The following is a 22,209-nucleotide window of genomic DNA, read 5'->3' on the forward strand; positions in this document are numbered from 1 at the left end:
CTATTTGAAGAATATAAGTTGTGTCAGTGACCTGGTTGAAATACTATTTGTGGGTTCCTGCTATGAGGAAATAGGTCGCCTAACAACTGTTCAAGAATGAATAAGTATTGGATGCGCTGCACTTTGGGCCTTCAGGGAAACACAGTGAGGTGTCCTGTAAATGCAAGCTTGTTCTTGATGGGTGACTGTGAAGTGATTATGTGCCACTTTGTTCTGAGTGGCACACACAGCTGTAAAATAGGGGCTAAAAATATTAAAACATTGATAAGTGGCTTGTCCTTGTATTGTCCTTGTTAAAAACTGAACTTCCTTTTTATATCTTCAATATGTATATTTTTCAGCTTCCTAACTAACATGGAAACCGCCCTGTGGCTCTCAGTTCCTGAATTGTGAAGAGCAGTGCTAACAGAGCTATGAAAAATTTTTTTTGTACAGATTTTTGTTCAATCAAATTAAGATCAATGAGATCACCCATTTAATTTTGGACTGAATATGCAGCAGTGTTCCGAGCAGGTTAATTTAGATATTGCTGATTAAAACACACATATTCTGAAACCAAGGAAGCTTTCCTCGATGCTTATAAATCTCTTGCTCGATTATTGGGTTATTTCCTAGCTAGAAACATTTATTATTTTACATGAAAATATGTCATTTGTAATGCAAAAGAAAAAATATCGCAGCCGTCAATATGCTGTCAAATTTTCTAATTTGTCAGTGGTGAGCAATGGTTGAGGCCTTTCTGACATTTGTGCGATAATATGCAGACTCATGCATGGAGTGCATTGACCTGAAGAGTCCATAATTTCAAATTGCAGTGCGAAGGGGCTTTACCTACTTTATTCGGAATATAAAATATATAGATATACAATGGACAATTCTTTTTGCGTTATTGATATCCAGCTGAAACAACAATGGATTTCGTTCCTAAGTTTATATTTGACAGTGTTGCTCAACAATGATCGGAAATCGAGTAAAATCCTTCTTAGGACATCTGCACATGCATTTCATGTTCATAAGCATTATGATTCTGAAGAGCTTTTAATTAACCACATGATGCACCAGCGCAAATACAATTTAATTTGCCCGTGGAATCTTGACTGATTCAGTACCCACCAATACATACAGTGCCATGCTTCCACACGCAGGAAGATTTCGTCAGTGTTGTAACATTGAATTTGTCATAGTAGAATGGAGCTAATCTGAGCTGCTGATAGGCAAATGCGTAGCAATTAAGGGTTCAAAATGTGCTGAGAGTTACAAATGACTTGAGTATTTTGAGGAATTATGAGGCGGCAGTTATATTTTTAAGTCGGAAGAGAGAATTAGCATTAAAACACAGCACTAGCCTTTAAACACCCCGCAATCAGCAGCAGGAGTCAGCAAGAAAATTGTCATTTAAGTATCAGCGCTGAGGAATGGGACAGTAGCAGTGGATCAGAATATGTTCTGCTCCTAGAGAAGCTCACATTAGCTATAGTCCTGGGCCTTGCTACTGACCCTGAGTATTTTTTTAAATCTTGGGCCAGAATGTTGCCATGCCATTGGCTAATCCAGTCTTTTTTTCCAAATGACTTGTCAGACAAAGTGGTCAAAATTAATGAAAGGATCACTGGTAGGAAGGCTTCTGCATCTGCAGTTTTTTAAGAATGGATTTCCGGTTTTGGTACTGGGGACCTCTGGAGTCATTTCAGAACTAGTTGGGCTCTACTCCAGATACGTATCTCTTCTCTTTCTCTCTCCACCACTGCCACCCTCCACCCCGTAAAGGTTTATTCAGATAATGGCCCCTTTTTAAGTAAAATATTTTTTCTTAATGCGCACTTTACTGATTTTTGCAGATTTTTAATTGCAGCACAGATTTATAATTTTCAGGTCGATAACCATGAATTATTGAATGACAGCAGAAGCGTCAAGTGGCCTATTCTTGCTGCTAAGGTCTATGTCTATGTCAAAGCTTATTGTATTATATGTTAGTAAGAAAGTACGTAACGATACACTGAATCTGTGAGATTCGGTATGTTTGTGTGCTTGTGTGCAATTGTAAGAGGTTCAGGTTAGGGTCAGCTTGGAAGTTACAGAGGTATGAGCTAGTTATTTTTTCTTGTCTGTGATGTGTTTGGTATGGTTCTAATTTTCTGCCTGGAACAAGTGTTTGTGCACTTTCATCTTCCTCCTCAGACTAGCCAACCCCACGCTCATTCTTTTCTACATGAAAAGCAGAAAACCCAAATGCTGGCAAAACAAAATAAAAATAGAAAATGCTTGAAATACTCAAGAGGTCTGGCATCTTGTGTGAAAAGTGAAGCAAGAGTTAACTTTCCAGGACTATGTTAGGTGAAAGGTCATCAACCTGAACTCTTGTTTCTCTCTCATGCATTTCTACTGTTTTTAAGTAACCATTTCCTGCTGAGAGGAAGGATAGGTAGCTTCAAAATCACATGAAACACAGGTTAGGTTAAATACATACAGGTGGAGGGCATTGATTGGATTGTTACACAAGCACGATAAGGAGACACTTAATCGGCACAGGAGACGAGTGGAGGTGGGAGGTATTGTTATGACACCCTGGGCAAATGCGTGGTCAATTCCAACCCCACTTCTCCCGGAGTCACAACACAAGTGAATTAACCATTAATCTTTAGAAAAATACCCAAAGTCTTTGGCCCTTTGGATGCCCAATAATTGCAGTCACCAGGTTTAAGTTTAAACACAATTACTGTTTATTCATAACAAGAAATATAATGAAATATGCAGCAAATACAACTGCCTAACTGTTAACTAATTCCTAACTCTCCACTTTAATTTCCCCCCCCCCCACCCAATATACACACACAGTGGAAAGAGGTAAAAGGTACGAGGAAAAGGGAACATCTTTGTTTCAGATGAGGTTTTTGTAGCACACCTCCCTCCACAGCAAGCTTCCAAGTTAAAATCTCTGTCCGCAGCCTGTAATGGTCTCCTCTGTACGTTCATTCATCCAGGTTCTCTGCCACCTCAGAAGAACAGCAATCACGACCTTCCCTGGCACTGTGAGGCAGCAATGCTAACCACTGTGCTGGATCTTAAAGATTTCGACCAAAGCACCACTTAACCATCTAAATTCTAGAGAAAACAGGCTTAATTTGTATAATCTCTCCTCATAACATTTTAAAAAAAACTTTAGAGTACCCAATTCATTTTTTCCAATTAAGAGTCAATTTAGCGTGGCCAATCCACCTACCCTGCACATCTTTGGGTTGTGGGGGCGAAACCCACGCAAACACGGGGAGAATGTGCAAACTCCACAAGGATAGTGACCCAAAGCCGGGATTGAACCTGGGACCTCGGTGCCGTGAAGCCGCAGTGCTAACCCACTGTGCCACCGTGTTGCCCTCTCTCCTCATAACTTAACCTCTGAAGTCGAGGTATCATTCTTATAAACCTACAGTGCACTCTATCCAAGGCAAAAATGTCCTTCCCACGGTGTGGTGCCCAGATCTGCTCACAATACTCCCAAGTGGGGCCTAACCAGGGTTTTTCTAAAGATGCAGCATAACATTTGCGTCCTTATCCTCCAGTCCTCTAGCTATAGAGACCAGCATTCCATTAGCCTTCTTGATTACTTTCTGCACTTGTTCATTGTTTGTGAAGATCGATGTCCCTGAACCTCCAGATCTCTTTGGACATCTACTGAATTTAGCTTTATACCATCTGGATAAATCCTTTTTTGGTCCACAGTGGATAACCTCACACTTATACATTGAAATCCATCTGTCACAGTTTTGTCCATTTACCTAGTCTATCAATATCCCTTTGTAATTTTATGCTGTCATCTACACTGTCTACAATCCCACCCAACTTTGTGTCAGCAGCAAATTTGGATGTATGACTTCCTATGCCATTATCTCAGCCGTTTATGAATTATGTGAACAATTGAGGCCCTAATGTAGATTCCTGTGGGACGCCATGATTCGCATCCTGCCAATTTGAGTAACTATCCATTATCCCTACTTTCTGTCACCTACTATTCAACCAATTTCCCAGTAATGTCAATAATTTGCCCTCCATTCCGTCGGCTTCGACCTTAGGTAACAGTCTCTTATGTGGGACTTTAGCCTTCTGGAAGTCCACATAAACAAAATCCATAGACATTCCGTTGTCCACTACCGTAGTCACCTCTTCAAAAAATATTCAGTGAGGTTTGTCGAGCGTGACCTACCTGTTATGAATCCATGCTGGCTCTCCCTGATTAACTGAAAATTTTCAAGGTGTTCAGTTGCCCTATTGATGATTATAGACTCCAACAATTTCCCCGTCACAGATGTTAGGCAAACTGGTCTGTACTTCCCCCCCCCCCCCCCCCCCCCCCTTTCCTCTTTTGCCTTAAAATATGAGCAATTTTCCAATCCAAAAAAAAACATTTTCCAATCCAGAGGGACGACTCCTGAATCTAAGGATCTCTGAAAGATTTTAGTTAGGGCATCCACAATATGCTCCCCTGCTTTTTTTTTTCTTTTTATAAATTTAGTGTACCCAATTCATTTTTTTTCCAATAAAGGGCCAATTTAGCATGTTCAATCCACCTATCCTGCACATCTTTGGGTTGTGGGGGTGAAACCCACGCAAACACGCGGAGAATGTGCAAACTTCACATGGACAGTGACCCAGGGCCGGGATCGAACCTGGGACCTCGGCACCGTGAGGCAACAGGGCTAACCCTCCCCTGCTTCTTTTAACGCCCTGGGATGGAGACCTTCAGGTCTTGGGGATTTGTCACTCTTTAATTCCATTCATTTCCACATTATTATTATTGATGTTTATGTTAGTTTTATTTAGTCCCTGTTCCACTATTAATGTCCTCGGGACGTCCGGGCAAGCTATTCTCCTTTTATACTGTAAATAGGGAAGCAAAGTAATTATTCAACATATCTGCCTTTGACCCATAGTCATTGGCAATATCCCCACTTTTGGTCTTTAGCGGGCTAATATTGCTCCTGGCCACCTGCTTTCTCTTTATAGACCTATAAAACTTCCTATTGATTTTGATGCCTTGTAGGAGCTCTTATTTTCTGATAAGAGTCGTGGTCCGGTGTAGTGTGATATTGAGTTTATTGCAAAAGTTGATCAGTACACTTTCATATGCAATCAAAAGCCCAGCAGGGCAAAAGGAAGAGAACAATAGAAAGAGAACGAAGATGAAAGCGGGGAACAAGTGCACCAAGAACTTTATAGCTGCATGTTTTTGGTACTGCCCCCACCCCTCCCTGTCCTGCCTCCTTTTGGCTTACAAGTTTTGAATTGTAACTTCTGATTGGCTCTCCATACCAGCACTCTCATTGCTTTCTAACTTACTTTGTTACATTGTCACATTTGTAGTCTGGATTCAGAAAAGGTGATGTGTTCCACTTGGTTTTAATATTTCCCCACAGGCTCCTTGCAAGTTTTGTTTCATGGTCCCTTTTCGTAGCTCTTCTTAGCAGCTTTGTGGCCCTTTGTTGGTCTTTGTTTCTTTCCTGTTCGGTAGGATCAGTGCTTTAATTTTTGCATTTTTAGAACATAGAACATTACAGCACAGTACAGGCCCTTCGGCCCTCGATGTTGCGCCGTCCTGTGAAACCCCTCTAAAGTCCCTCTACACTATTCCCTTATCGTCCATATGCCTATCCAATGACCATTTGAATGCGTTTAGTGTTGGCGACTCCACTACTGTTGCAGGCAGGGCATTCCGCGCCCTTACTACTCTCTGAGTAAAGAACCTACCTCTGACAGCTGTCCTATATCTATCTCCCCTCAATTTAAAGCTATGTCCCCTCGTGCTGGACATCACCATCCGAGGAAAAAGGCTCTCAATGTCCACCCTATCTAATCCTCTGATCATCTTGTATGCCTCAATTAAGTTACCTCTTAACCTCTAACGAAAACAGCCTCAAGTCCTTCAGCATTTTCTCATAAGATCTTCTCTCCATACCAGGCAACATCCTTGTAAATCTCCTCTGTACCCTTTCCAATGCTTCCACATCCCTTCTATAATGTGGTGACCAGAACTGCACGCAATACTCCAAATGCGGCTGCACCAGAGTTTTGTACAACTGCAACATGACCTCATGGCTCTGAAACTCAATTCCTCTACCAATAAAAGCTAACACACCGTACGCCTTCTTAACAACCCTCTCAACCTGGGTGGCAACTTTCAGGGATCTATGGACATGGACACCGAGATCTCTCTGCTCGTCCACACTACCAAGGACCTTACCATTAGCCCAGTACTCTGTCTTCCTGTTATTCCTTCCAAAATGAATCACCTCACACTTGTCTGCATTAAACTCCATTTGCCACCTGCCAGCCCAGCTCTGCATCTTATCTGTGTCCCTCTGTAACTTGTAACATCCTTCTGCATTGTCCACAACTCCACCGACTTTAGTGTCATCTGCAAATTTACTCACCCATTCTTCTGCGCCCTCTTCCAGGTCATTTATAAAAATGACAAACGGCAGAGACCCCAAAACAGATCCTTGTGGTACACCACTAGTAACTGGACACCAGTCAGAACATTTCCCATCAACCACCACCCTTTGTCTTCTATCAGCTAGCCAATTTCTGATCCAAACTGCTAAATCACCCTGAATCCCATGCCTCTGTATTTTCAGCAATAGCCTACCGTGGGGAACCTTATCAAACGCTTTACTGAAATCCATATGCACCACATCAACTGCTCTACCCTCATCCACCTGTTTGGTCACCTTCTTGAAGAACTCAATGAGGTTTGTGAGGCACGACCTACCCTTCACAAAACCATGTTGACTATCTCTAATCAAATTATTCCTTTGCAGATGATTATACATCCTATCTCTTATAAACCTTTCCAAGACTTTTCCCACAACAGAAGTAAGGCTCACTGGTCTATAGTTACTGGGGTTATCTCTACTCCCCTTCTTGAACAAGGGGACAACATTTGCTATCCTCGAGTCTTCTGGCATTATTCCTGTAGACAACGATGACTTAAAGATCAAAGCCAAAGGCTCAGCAATCTCCTCCCTAGCTTCCCAGAGAATCCTAGGATAAATCCCATCCGGCCCAGGGGACTTATCTATTTTCACACTTTCCTGAATCGCTAACACCTCCCCCTTATGAACCTCAAGCCCTTCTAGTCTAGTAGCCTGTATCTCAGTATTCTCCTCGACAACTTTGTCTTTTTCCTGTGTGAATACAGACGAAAAATACTCATTTAGTACCTCTCCTATCTCCTCGGACTCCACGCACAACTTCGCACTACTGTCCTTGACTGGCCCTACTCTTACCTTCGTCATTCTTTTATTCCTGACATATCTATAGAAAGCTTTAGGGTTATCCTTGATCCTACCTGCCAAAGACTTCTCATGTCCTCGCCTGGCTCTTAGCTCTCTCTTTAGAGCCTTCCTAGCTAACTTGTAACTGTCAAGCGCCCTAACTGAACCATCACGTCTCATCTTTACATAAGCCTCCTTCTTCCTCTTGACAAGTGTTTCAACTGCTTTAGTAAATCATGGTTCCCTCGCTCGATCACTTCCTCCCTGCCTAACAGGTACATACTTATCAAGGACACGCAGTAGCTGTTCCTTGAACATGCTCCACATTTCCATTGTGCCCATCCCCTGCAGTTTTCCTCTCCAGCCGATACATCCTAAGTCTTGCCTCATCGCATCATAATTGTCTTTCCACCAGCTATAACTCTTGCCCTGCGGTGTATACCTATCCCTTTCCATCGCTAAAGTAAACGTAATCGAATTGTGGTCACTATCACCAAAGTGCTCACCTACCTCCAAATCTAACACCTGTCCTGGTTCATTACCCAGTACCAAATCCAATACGGCCTCGCCTCTCGTTGGCCTATCTACATACTGCATCAGGAAACCCTCCTGCACACATTGGACAAAAACGGACCCATCTAAAGTACTCGAACTATAGTGTTTCCAGTCAATATTTGCAAAGTTAAAGTCCCCCATAACAACTACCCTGTTACTTTCGCTCCTATCCAGAATCATTTTTGTAAGCCCTTTAGTTTTATGCTGTCCCTTACCTCTTCAGTTGTCTGTGGCTGTTTTTTCTGTCGAGTGGAGCTTCACCCTCTCTGGTATAAACTGATTCTATATTGCATTAAATGTTTCTTTAAGCACCTTCCACTGTTCTTCAGTTGTTTTACCCATAAGCAGATTCTCCCAGTTTACTGTGGACAGTCTCTGTCTCATCTCATTAAAGTCGGCCGTCTTAATCTAAAATTTTAGCAGCTGATTTGTGCTTTCCACTTTCAAACATTACATTGTACTCAATCATGTTATGATCGCTGTTTGATAAATGCCCATGTACAATTAGGTTACTAATTAAATGTGGCTCATTACTGCCCCCTTGTTGCATTCAGGACATATTGCTGAAGGAAATTACCCCTGACACACACCAGAAATTCACTATCTATCAGACAGGTTGTTAAAGCCCCCCATTAATACTACTTTGCGACGCACTTGCCTAATTTCTGCATTTATACAATCCAGCACTTCCAGGCTGCTACCGGGAGTATCCGTCCTGTAAACCGTAGCCTGGTATATTAAGTTCCCAGTTCTGATTATCCCGTAGCCATGTTTCAGTAATGGCTACTATATCATAATCTCCAATTTGAATTTGTGCCTGCAGGTCATTTAACTTATTCCTTGCACTCTGTGCATTTGTGCATAGAACTCTTATGTGGACCATACACTCTAACCTGAGCCTCCGCACTGATGCTTTATTCACCCAATTATTATTTCTCTCTTCTAGTTCAATAAATATACTTATAGCTTTGCCATTGCCTGCCGTACCTGAAGTAGGACTCCTTACTGTCTGTTTCTTTACGCTCTGTCCTGTGACTTGTTTTTGAAATTGTATTGACTTCCCCCGAGGCGTGTCTCTCTCTCTCTCTCTCTGCCCCCCCCCCCCCCCCACCACACACACACACACACACACATCATTTACTAGTGAACATAAACTATTCAAAATGTTATTAATTAATCGATAACAGAATAAATTAACCAATGTTAGTGTAATTAGAGCCTGTCAATATGTATCCATACACCTATATCATTTTATTGATGTGGAAATGTTTAGTGAATCTTTGATAATTGCATAGCAAATCATTTTCATTTTAGCATTTGGCAATGTACCAACCTTTATGTTCTTAATATTCTCAGATTACATTGTCATTCCCTAACCTGTCAATACCATCTGCATATGCTTTCTTATGAAGACTTACCTGTTTCCTGCCTTTTATTTCGGACTTTGAGATTTTGGCTGCAAAAAGACCTCCTTATTTCCAGCTACGGAAATAATTTTTTGGTAGCTGTCTCTTCTCCCACCTATCTTTCCCCACTACCCCCATATGACGAAACATAATTGTGGTAATGGCATAAATTATATATATTTACATTACACACATAAAAAACAGTTGTATTTCCTATTTTTGCTGGCATTCGTGGTATTCTAATAAAATACAGTCAGGACTTTTGTGAGCTGAATGGAACACGATATTTCTTGTGGAATTTTTATTAAATCCCAAAGCTCTTTACTAACCTCTCAGTTGCCTAATCATGATGAATGACCCAACAACTGGCCAGATGAGGTCTTTTAGAGGGCTGTCGGAGGAGGAGGAAGAAAGAGAGAAGCAGAATCCAGAAGAGCGAATGCTCAGTGCTCTTTTTTTAAAGTAACATTGTACATTAAACCCTCAGACTCCTGACTTTTGCAGGTCATGAATTATTGATCTGATCAGTTGTCTATTTCACAGCACCCACCAATCCATTGTCCTCCCTGCCCTGACATACCTGTAACATTTGCAATGGCTCATTCTCCTGTCTGTGCGCGATCACTTCGGGTGTACCCCAAGATTCCATCTTTAATCCGCTCATTTTGTTTCTGTGATCTGTCCTTAGTGACATCATTCATACATATTGGGCCACATTCCACATATTTGCAAAATATGCTTGGTTAAATATCCCTTTGCAGCTCAGTTGCCTATCCCACTACATTGCTATCTAACTGCTTGCCTGTCATCCATTCAAATCTTTCTCCAACTTAACACCAGAAAGACTGAACCGGTCTTATTCAATTTTGTAGAAGAATTCTGCATCCTAGTCCTGTCTCTGTTAACTGCTCACCGTAGAATACCACGAATGCCAGAGAATCTGTTTTACAAATTGTATACTGATCCTAATCTGAGCTTGAAACTCCATATCCCACCTCTGTAACATCATACATTTATGGCCACTGTATACCCAGCTATATCGTCAACTCTAGGTTCTACTTCAATGCTTTCCCTACAGGCAGTTGAAGCTCCACCATATACAAACACCAAACTGCAACCAGTCCGGCGCTATATCCAACTCCCCGATTTACTACTGTAACTGCTGACTGTCACCACAATTAAATTTGAAATCTCTCATATCCCTCTGTACTTCTGCCTCCTCCAGCCATGCCTTCATGTACTCACTGCTGCCTTAATTCTGGCCTCCTTTCTATTTCTGTTTCCTATACTACTCTGGTGGTAGAGTCTTCATGTATGTTAGCCCTATACCTAAAATGCTCTCTAAACTACTCTGCCGTACAACCTCACTCTACCCCTCAAAGTCTGATCAAAACGAATGCCGTTGAATGTCTTTCATTTCTGACCATCTCTGCTTGCTGACTTTTCTTTATTTTGTCTTAAGTGCCTTGGGATATTTTAGTACCTTAGGGACACTAATATAGATGAATATGGTAATAACATCAGAAGCTTTAAACACAAATTAAGTAAGTTGAAGTTCAGTGTATTATAATCGCTGTTATTGTCTATTACATAAGAGCATATTAATTAGATGCAGGAGTAGGCCACTTGGCACCTCGGGCCTGCTCCACCATTCAATATGATCATGGCTGATCTGATTGTAACCTCAACTCCACTTTCCTGCCTGACCCGTGTACACTCTGACACCCTTGTTATTCAAGGCCCATAACCTAGTTCCCTGTCGTCACATTTGGGGGGGGGGGGGGGGGGGGGGTTGTGTGTGTGTGGAGAGGTACAGCAATGATGTGCTAGGGAATCCCTCTAGGAAGTTCCCATGGGAGAATTTACCGGGTAATTGTCCAGAAGGGCTGACTACCCCTGGACAATTGCTCTGGGTTGGCATCCCGACAAAGCCCCAGCCTCGGGGAGGAAAGTTGGGCGTTCGAGTTTCATCAAGGGCAAGTCCCTCCAAAGTAGCAATCTGGCGGTGATGGTCCCTCCGAGGAAGTTACGGGGCAGGTAATCTATCTACCTCTCCCTTAAAAATATTGAATGACTGCCTCCTCTCTGGGAAAGAGAGTTCCACAGACTAACAACCCTCTAATTGCCTCCTCTCTGTCTTAAATGGGAGACCCTTTATTTTTAAAAATGTCCCCTGGTTATAGTCTCTCCCACCAGGGGAACATCCTTTCAGCACTGACCCTGTCAAGTCCCCGCAGGATCTTGCATGTTTCAGTAAGATCACCTCTCATTATTCAAAACTGTAATGGATGAAGAACCAGCCTGCCCAACCTTTCCTCTGAAGATAAACCTCTCATCTTGGGTTACAGTTCACAATGTTTGCTTTGCTTTGAAAAATGGTTCGCTTCCCAATTGGCTGCTTTTTTAGACCTGTTTTCCCTAATGTGTCATGACCCCTCCTCTGGGCTGTGTAACAGTCTCGAACCAACAGAGTAGGCAGGTGTCCTATTGCCAGCGTTACCTGCTGTGTAATTAGATGCAAGTTGGTGCGCTTGCGCTGCCTGAATTAATCTGTTCTCTCTCCGATTTCAGCTCAATTGAACAACCATTTATTTGGTCTTTGCTTGATTTACTAACCTTGGTATTCTGAAAATTAATGAAGTCACTGATGATAGGAAACTACTGGATGACTTCTTGTTTTTCCAGTATTGGAAACAAACATAAGGAACACGTTTTTGTTTTTTGGCCAAGTTGTTTTGTTGTTCCATTGCTCATGTTCAACAGGTTTTTTTGGACAACCAAATATTTAAGAGTGAACAGATTTAGTTGATAAAATCTCCCCTCTCCCTTGCTCGCCCCCCCCCTCCCTCGCTCGCTCGTCCCCCCCCTCTCCGCTCATTCGCTCGCCCCCTCTCCGCTCGCTCGTCTCCCTCACTCGCTTGCCCCCCTCTACCTCGTCCCTCGCTCCCCTCTCCCTCGCAGAGCTTGTTGTGATTCTATGTTAATTGGTGAAACATCATAGACTGTTTAAGGAATGAAAAATCTTCAGCCTGTAAAACTTGACTTGGTGACTTGTTTTTATTACAGTGTTAAATTTTCTCTTTGTATTTGGATGGGCATACTCATTATTCTGTAATTACACAGCTAGGCCATTGGATGGCTCTGTGCCCAGAAACTGAAAACACTCAGCACCTCAGGTTACTTTCAAAGCTTAGAATCCCGACAGTGCAGAAGGAGGCCATTCGGCCCATTGAATCTACACCGACCCACTGAAAGAACAACCTATGAGGTTGAGTAATTGTGAAATCTTGGTTCAATTGCTAGTGCTTTTTGTGATTATCTACAATAAATCTGCAATAAGGCTTAATTAGAGAAAATATCAAATAATTAATATTGATATTTTTGCACCTAGACCATTCAGAGCATCATTCATTGCATGCAAGTTAGTGTACAGGTATATTAGAATTGGAAGCTGCTGAGCGTAACGGTTCATTCTATGAGTTTGAAATGCATAGAAAGTAATATGGAAATATATCTATAGACGTGATAAAGACCTGCTGGTATTATTTTTGATTGCATCCTACAGTGTGTATTTTGATTAGGTGTATTTTGAGAGTAAATTAATTATATTTGCATTTTATCAACTGGTTATGAAGGGCAATCTGTTGATTTTTTTTTTAAGCAGTTACTTGGTTCATCGTTCATGTGCCAGCAGGCAGCTTTTGGCACCCAACTCGCAAGTCTTTTGCGAGCTGATAGTGAGGCCTCTTGTTAAGTGTGTATGCAGGTGCTTTAAGTTGGCAAGCTTTGTGTGTAGAGTTCCGCTCATTGAATTGGATTTGCAGTGGAAGGTTTTGACAATATTGTCTTCTGCTGGTGTAACTCTTTTGCTGAAAAAATGGAAAATTTCCCAGAGAAATTGGATCCATGTGGATGAGCCATTGTAGTTCAAAATATAATTTTGCCGAAAATAAAACAATTTTTCTGACAGTCAGACCAGATGAACACGTTGCTGTGGGGAGGTAACAGTGCAATGCTGTTATAATAATAATCTTTATTATTGTCATAAATAGGCTCACATTAACACTGCAATTAAGTTACTGTGAAAGCCCCTAGTCGCCACACTCCGGCGCCTGTTCGGGTGCACAGGCAGAATTCAGAATGTCCAATTCACCTAACAAGCACGTCTTTCGGGACTTGTGGGAGGAAACAGGAGCACCCGGAGGAAACCCACGCATACACAGGGAGAACGTGCAGACTCGGCACAGACAATGACCCAAGCCGGGAAACGAACCTGGGACCCTGGCGCTGTGAAGCAACAATGCTAACTACTGTGCCACCATGCCTCCTACGCATACGGATTACTACTCAATACTCAATTACTACTGAATAATTTCTTTGCAATCAACTACAAATTGGTTAATTAAACTAGCAACTGTAAACATTTTTTAAAAATCTTCAATGTAACCATCATATTGCCAATAGGAGCACGCTCAAAGCTGTGTTTAAAAGTGTGATTCTTGGATATGTATCTTATTGCCAACTTTACTTGCAGATAGATCATTACAAACCATTCAACCCCCTCCTCACTGCCACCCACACCCCATCCCTCCCAGGTTAGATTGCTGCCTTGAGAATAATTCCCAGAGAGTAACTATTCTTTGTCAAGAAGCCCTTAGTCATTTCAGGACATTTAGATCCCTAATGTTGTGTATCGTACACATCAGGTGCTTCAGTGTGCTTGGGGCATCCGTCATTCTTTGCCGGTCATGTCCTTGACTCTCTGATTGGGCTCACCATGATATCCCATTAGTTGTTTGTCATGAAGCACTTCACTTTAGTCATTTATTTTGCATGGGGAAGAAAATCATATCCAGTAGTGTGGATAAAACGATTTTAATAAAACATGGTTTTTGCATAATTTCAATTGCAGTTAAGTAACTTTAAACTAAGAATAGATTTGGGAAATGGGAGAAAGAACAGGTGTAAATTAATATGATTGCACACATATACAGTAGTTCTGAAGTTAACCCTGAACTCATGCTTGCTTCTGGCTGTTCTGTGTTGCAAATATTCCCGAAACCATTGCGTCCTAATAATTTGGTACAAACCATCATTCTTTGATTGTAATAAATATTTTTCAGTGTGAAACCTACTGCACTGTTTTGGCAGATGCAACCCCCCCCCCCCCCCCCCCCCCTTGTAGGAGAGTAAGAGTTTATTACTGGGCTTTTAAAGCAAAGGGGTTGATTTCGTCAATCTGGTTGTGAAGAAGCAACTGTTTGTACACTTCATTTTTGAGTCTTTTTGATTTGTTAAACATACAAACCTAAACAACCTTTTTAAGCAAAAAAAACTTTTGGATTGCCTGGTATTACGCGCAACTTGTCCAATTATCCATTTTAATAAGTGCACGAGAAGCATGGATCACCAGCACCGAGCAAATTGATAGCAGTTTTGAACTTTGCTGGAAAGGCTGTCAGTTGAAATCTAACTGTGGAAAATGAGCATCAACTGAGGCATACATTGCAACATTTGGCCCATGAAGAAAGGTCAGAAATCCTATTTTAGGACCCAATTATGTTGAATGTTACTCAAGTGAAGACTGTGATTGCTGTTACTCTTGATCTAGTTTGGACTGGAATAACAACTGCTGCCTTGTAGAGTCTGTATTTATGCAACGTATGGATATGTCCGTGTGATATTTGCTGTATACATATGATAGTTATTGCACATATCTCTTACCCAATTTAAAGCAGTGTGTTGATATGTAGTGTGGTAATAAATAATGTACTCAATGGAAATGAAAGTGAAAGATTCCGCGGATGAGGAAGACATTAATCGGCAAATTTGGTATTCCAGAGCTGTTGTGAAATTGTGGTCCATTGTATATCTTTTTATAATTTCGAAAGCCGTAATTTGTTTTGCTTTATCGACTGAACTGAGTTGCATGTTTTTAAACTCTTCTCTTTCATGTTCTGTTTCTTTGTGCAGAAATCAAGATGACTACCAATTAGTTCGTAAATTAGGTCGAGGGAAATACAGTGAAGTGTTTGAAGCCATTAACATCACAAACAATGAAAAAGTAGTTGTTAAAATACTTAAGGTAAGACTTGCTTCAATCAATGCTGAAGGTAAAACTTGCTTCAGTGCTGGTGAACATGGCACACTCCAAAATCTCAGCATATCTTTGACAGCACAGAGCTTGAATATTGTAGAAAGAATACATTTTGTTGAAGTTTTTCATCTTTCACTCATCAGGACAATGCAAGAACACTGACATTGGCATTCTTGTGTTTGCCCTGATGAGTGCAAGACGGAAAGTCTTTTTCAGCAATATCTCATCATTCATGCCTGAGCTACATGCTACCAATTTCACCCTTGCAGAATGTGAATAAAGGCCCTACTATTTGAAGAAGTCCAGTATTCCAACGACCGTTGAGCCTACCTTAAGAAACACCAATAGCCTTCTTAAGAAAGTTCTTAGAGCAGGAGATTGGGGATAATCGGATAGCTGTTTCAAAGAGCTAGTATAGGCACAAAGGATTGAGTGGGCTGCTTACGTGCTATAAGAATCTGTGATTCATTAAATGAAAAAGAGAGAATCTAACCATCTCCCTTTGACAGTCAATGGCATTACCACTGGTGAATCTCCTACTATCAACATCCTGGGGGTTATCATTGACCAGAAACTGAATTTTTCCAGCCATATAAATGCTGTGGGTACAAGAGCCTCCAGAGGCTGAGAATTCTGTAAAGAGTAACTAGCCTGACTCCCTAAAGCCTGTCCACCATCTACAAGGCAGAAGTCAGGAGAGTGATGGAATATTTTCCATTTGCCTGGATGAGTGCTGCTCGAAGGATACCCCATCCAGAATAAAATAGCCTACTTGGTTAGCATCCCAGCAAACACCTTCAACATTTGCTCCCTCACCACTGACTCGGTGTCGCCAGTGTGTACCATTCACACAATGTCCTGCAGCAACTCACCAAGGCTCCTTTGACAGCACTTTGCAACCCCACTACCTCTACTGCCTAGAGGAACAAGGGCAGCAGATGCATGGAAACATCGACACTTGAAAGTTTCCCCCCAAATCACTCAACGTCCTGACCTGTAAATATATCGCCGCTCCTTCACTGCTGTTGGGTCAAAATCCCACAACTTTCATCTCCCTAACAGCACTGTGAGTGTACCTATAACTGCATGGACTGCAGAGGTTCAAGAAGGTGCTTGCCACCACCTTCTCAAGTCAATTAGAGATGGGCAATAAATACGATGGCCTAGCCATCAAATCCACATCCTGTGAGAAAATAAATATTTTTAAAATCTTTCCCGTTGGTGCAATGGAACTCCGAAGTTTGTGTGCAAAAGCAAAGGGAAGAAATAGAGCAATCACAATTTAGTTTGTAACTTATAATTAAAGCAAATATATACTTTTATTCTTGTAGCCTGTAAAGAAGAAGAAAATAAAACGTGAAATTAAAATATTGGAGAATCTGCGTGGAGGCCCAAATATTATCACACTCATAGATATTGTCAAAGATCCCGTGGTAAGTGAAGATTTCTGTTCTTTCACTTTAATTGCGTTTATACTGAAATCCAATTCTAATAAAAATTGAATGTTAAACTACACAGTATTAAGACATTTAGCACACATCTTTTAATTGAGAAGGATTTTATTGTCTTTGTGGCTATTAATCACACAGGAAAGGAAATTGGATTGGATTGAATTTGTTTATTGTCACGTGTACCGAGGTACAGTGAAAAGTATTTTTCTGCGAGCAGCTCAACAGATCATTAAGTACATGAATTAAAAGAAAAGAAAAAGAAAATACATAATAGGGCAACACAAGGTACACAATGTAAATATATAGACACAGGCATCAGGTGAAGCATACAGGAGTGTGGTATTAATCAGGTCAGTCCATAAAAGGGTAGTTTAGGAGTCTGGTAACTGCAGGGAAGAAGCTGTTATTATTATTATTTTTGAGTCTATTCGTGTGTGCGTGTTCTTAGACTTTTGTATCTCCTGCCCGATGGAAGAAGTTGGAAGAGTGAGTAAGCCCGGTGGGAGGGGTCTTTGATTATGCTGCCCGCTTTCCCCAGGCAGCGGGAGGTGTAGATGGAGTCAATGGATGGGAAGCAGATTCATGTGATGGGCTGGGCTGTGTTCACGACTCTCTGAATGAGAGTCCACATTAGAAAAGCTGTGCTAACTATTCGGATTTCAGCATTTTCTGTTACTCACTGGCACAACGGACCTCTGCTGTATCTAGCTATTGGTTTAAGTTGCTATCCACTACAATCTGGATAGTAAATCAAGGCTATCCAACGGTATTTCTTGAGTTAACAACTGTGTAACACAGAGTTAGTTAATTTTTTAAATCATGTTCACTGGTAATATTTTTCCACTAAATTGAGTGCATATAATTTGTTGATGAACTTGCCAGTGACGAAACCTTAGATCCATGGTTATCCTGGGGCATCAAGCACTTAGTGCCCAAAGCCAGCAGGCAGATGCAGCAAACAATTAGAAAGGCAAATGGTATATTGGCCTTCATCGCAAGGGGATTTGAGTACAGGAATACTAATGTCTTGCTGTAATTATATGGAACCTTAGTGAGACTGCATCTGGAGTATTGTGTACAGTTTTGGTCTCCTTACCTAAGGAAGGATATATTTACCACCGAGGGAATGCAACTGAGTTTCACCAGACTAATCCCTGATTAGTGGAATTATCTTATGAGGAGGTGTTGAGGAAACTGGGCCTGTATTTGCCAGAGCTTTGAAGAATGAGAGGTGATCTCATTGAAACTTACAAAATTCTTACAGATGTAGATGGGATGTTCCCCTGGCTGGTGAGTCTAGAACCAGGGGACACACACTCAAGATCAGGGGCAGTCATTTAAATCTGAGATGAGAAGGAATTTCTTCACCTTGGGCTGTGCAAGCTCAATCATTGAGCACGTTTTAAGACTGAAATCGATGGATTTCTATATATTTATGGCATCAAGGGATATGGGGAAAATGTGGGAAAGTAGCGCTGATGCAGATGATCAGCCATGGTCTAATTGAAAGGCAGAGCAGGTTTGATGGGCCAAATGGCCTCCGCCTGTTGCCATTGACTGCTGATAGCCCATACTGAGCTACGATCATCAGAAGATAGCTGAAAACTCCTTCCATAGTGACAGTAGTAAACACATTTTTTTGTCTGTTATCAGAATCCCAAATGAGCAATAGTATTCATTTTCTGATTTCTATCTAGACTGAATACAGTTGTGTAAGAATTTGAGAATGAAGTGTAATAATCTTTATTGTCAGAAGTAGGCTTACATTTACACGGCAATGAAGTTACTGTGAAAAGCTCCAAGTCGCCACATTCCGGCGCCTGTTCGGGTACACGTAGGGAGAATTCAGAATGTACAATTCACCTAACCGTACGTCTTTCGGGACTTGTGGGAAGAAACCGAAGCACCCAGAGTAAACCCACGCAGACACGGGGAGAATGGGAAGACTTCACCCAGACAGTGATTCAAGCTGGGAATCGAACCTGGGACCCTGGAGCTGTGAAGCGACAGTGATATCCATGGTGCTACCGTGCTGCACATGGTATTACAATCCCAGACCGCACCCCAACATTTGCTAGGAAACGTGACAGGAACCCCCATACTTTTAATTTGTAAAACTGTGAGGAAAGGATACTTCACTCCAAGAGTGATTCCATGCACAAATAGAGATACGGGGCTGGATTCTTCGCCCCACTGCGCCACATTTCTTGTTTCACCCCATCGGTGGGGATGCTCCATTACACCGGCTAGTCAATGGGGTTTCCCATTGTGGGGCAGCCCCACGCCGTTGGGAAACCCCCGGGCTGCCGGCAAAACGGAGCATCCCGCCGGCGGAGAATCCAGCCCATGGTGCATTGAAACAAACTATTATTAACCCAGTATTAAACTCCCTTAACATCACAGATATATAGCTGGGATTTACTAGTTAAACAATACTCAACAATAAAATGAAACACTTTAACTCCTAACTGATATCTCTTTTATCTCCAATCAATGAGGGCGGCACAGTAGTTAGCACTGCTGCCTCGCAGCATGAAAGACCTGAGTTCGATTCCGACTTTGCTGGCTATCTGTGAGGAGTTTGCACGTTCTCACAGAGTCTGCATGGGTTCCTCCTAGTGCTGCAGTTTCCTCCCACAGTCCAAAGATATGCATGTTAGGTGGATTGGCCATGCTAAATTGCCCATTAGTATCCAGAGATGTGTAGGTTCAGGGGTAGGGTGGCGGGTAGAGTACTCTTCCGGAGGGCCAGTGCAGACTTGATGGGCCAAATGGCCTCCTTCTGTACTGGAGGGATTCTATGATCAAACAAAACCCATCACAGGTCAAAAGTCACTGATAAATAAAGTTAGCAAACATTGGATTTATTGCTAGAGATAGAGATAGATTTATTGATAGAGAGATCTTTTGAGAAACTGCTTGGAGAGGGAGAGATCCTGTCAGATTAATGCTGAATCTCTGACAGCCTTCTGCAGAAGCTCTTGTTCCGCTCACATCCAAAACTAAACTAATTCAAAACTGACTGGCACAGACCTGGCTCCTCCCATTACTACATCAAAATGTTACTACAGCAGATACATACACACTCTAATCCAGGCTTTCGAAACATTATTGCACCAAATAAGTATAATACAGTATATACCAATTTCTTCCGTTCATCACAGAAGGATAGCTGAGGGTGGATACTTTTCATGTGTCCATCATGCATGTCCAGAGAGTCATAGAAAATTTCTCACCCCTTTTTTCTATATGCTTTGTGTATGAATTTCATGTATGTCCTCTGTTTTAAATTCAATCGTACTAATTTCATCATATATCAGATCAAAGGATAAAAACATCGAAAATGCTGAATATATTGCATGAAACTTTTAGTTAAATCCTCTCTTTTAGTGACCAGCTGGCAAATTTATAATCACTAAATTTTGATTGCTTTTGTAAAATGCAGCGTGAACGGGATATGTCAGCTGTAATACTCTTTCCAGCATGTTAGTCCTATTTAAGCTTCCATTAGAAGAATGGCTTTAACAGTTTTTTAGCGAGTTCAGGAAGAACATTCAAAGAAATTTGGTTTATAGGACAAGGGTAATTTAAAATTCAGCTGAGTGAGCAGCAAGTGAAGACCCTACATAAGTAGAAAGATGTCTGACAGGGTTGTGCCACTGCCATTAAAGGAACTTCAGCAGCAGAACTAAATGCACAAAGTTCTTGAACAAGAGCAGAGCAAAATGCTGCAGATGCTGGAAGCTGGAAATGCTGGAGAAACTCAGCAAGTTGGGCAGCAACGATGAAGGAAGGAACTAATTTATATAATCCCTCCTCAACCTAATCCCTGTAGTCCAGGTATCATTTTTTTAAACCTACGTTGCACTCCCTCTAAGGCCAAAGTATCTTTCCTATGGTGTGGTGCCTAGAACTGCTCACAGTGACTCCAAGTGCGGTCCAACCAGGGTTTTGTTTAGCTGCAGCATAACTTCTATGTTTTTATATTCCAATCCTCTTGATATAAAAGCTAACATTCCATTCACCTTTTTGATTATTTTCTGCACTTGTTGGTGGCATTTTAAGGATCTGTGCAGCTGAACTCCCAAGTCTCTTTGGACATCCACTGCACCTAACTGCTTTCCATTCAGAACGTAAACTGCACTTTTAGCCTGTCAATATCTCCTTATCATCGAGACTGTCTACGATGCCGCCTATCTTTGTATCATCAGCAAATGTGGACATATGACTTTCTATATCATCATCCACGTTATTAATGAATAATGTGAATTGGGAATATATCACCGTTCCTTCACTGACGCCGGGTCAAAACCCTGGAACCCCCCCAAAGCACTCCACAACATTGGTTGTACCGACGCATAGGCTGCAGGGGTTCAAGAAGGCGGTTTCCCACTAGCTTCCCAAGGGCGATTAGGGGCGGGCAATTAATGCTGGCCTAGCTAGTGATGTCAACATCCTATGAACAAATAAATAATTAAAAATAAAAGTAGTCCAATCACAAACTGATACCAGAAATGTGTTGCAGTCTGGTGGGCATTTATTGGGTATAGAAATGTAAATAGAAATAGCCCGGTTACAGAGGATTGTATGAAAGCTCTCTTCAGAGATGTGCCTGTTTCCTACACACCTGGACTCAATCCCTGAAGTATTTTTGCATTGGAATATAAAACTTCAGTTGCGATGTAATTTTGATGTTAAATCGTTTATCTTTTAGGCATATAATTATTTCTGTGATTTTTCTTTTTAATCTGGTGACTAGAATGCTTTGTGATATTGTACCCTTTCTGATATCAGACACGCCTAGATCGGGTTCAATGTAAAGTTCTCTGTACTCTGTACCTGTGTGACATTTTTCCATTCCTCCATACCTTCCATACTGTTATATTTCTGTGATGTGAACATTTAATTTCCTTTAATGCCAAATTAGATTCATGCTGTGGTTTCAAACTGGGAGCTAGATTCAGATTGGTTTAACTCCTTTTACATAGGACTTTTAAAACAATAATTCTGTCTTGTCTAAATTGAACACTAAGCTATGAAGGTAAAAGACCAGTATCTTAATACCGTACATTGCACCACCTAGATCCTAATGGATGAATTGAAAGTATATTGGAATGGATTATTTTCTTAGATTATCTTGGTTTTTGAGAGAAATTTGACCTTCATTTGACCTTTTATCCCAGAGCTGAGTGAGTGTGGTAATGAGCCATGCAGAGAAAGGCTGATGTGGATTTAATTCCACCAGTTCTTTGTATGGTGCAGTTACACTAACCAATTAATTTATCATTTTATTATAGTGCAATCTCCCCCCCCCCCACACCCAGTACTGGCACTTCTATAAACCACTTCACCTGCATCTTATGAAAAAGTGCTCTGAATTAATGTTTAAGTGATTTTTTTCAGAAAAGCGGGTATTAGAAATAGAGAAGGTGACT

General features: G+C 41.4%; 1 protein-coding gene across 4 annotated transcripts in view; it reads left to right on the forward strand.

The window, feature by feature from the left end:
* LOC119969700 (casein kinase II subunit alpha) overlaps nucleotides 1-22,209 on the forward strand; it is a 99,070-nt gene that overhangs the window by 31,586 nt on the left and 45,275 nt on the right. For all 4 annotated transcript variants that reach the window (XM_038803692.1, XM_038803691.1, XM_038803694.1 and 1 more), the window contains 2 exons: nucleotides 15,200-15,311; nucleotides 16,655-16,756. In XM_038803692.1, coding sequence (XP_038659620.1) covers nucleotides 15,200-15,311; nucleotides 16,655-16,756 — 214 coding nt within the window. The remainder of the gene's footprint in view (nucleotides 1-15,199; nucleotides 15,312-16,654; nucleotides 16,757-22,209) is intronic.

This window comes from Scyliorhinus canicula, chromosome 7, assembly GCF_902713615.1.
Source record: "Scyliorhinus canicula chromosome 7, sScyCan1.1, whole genome shotgun sequence".
Taxonomy (NCBI): Eukaryota; Metazoa; Chordata; class Chondrichthyes; order Carcharhiniformes; family Scyliorhinidae; genus Scyliorhinus; species Scyliorhinus canicula.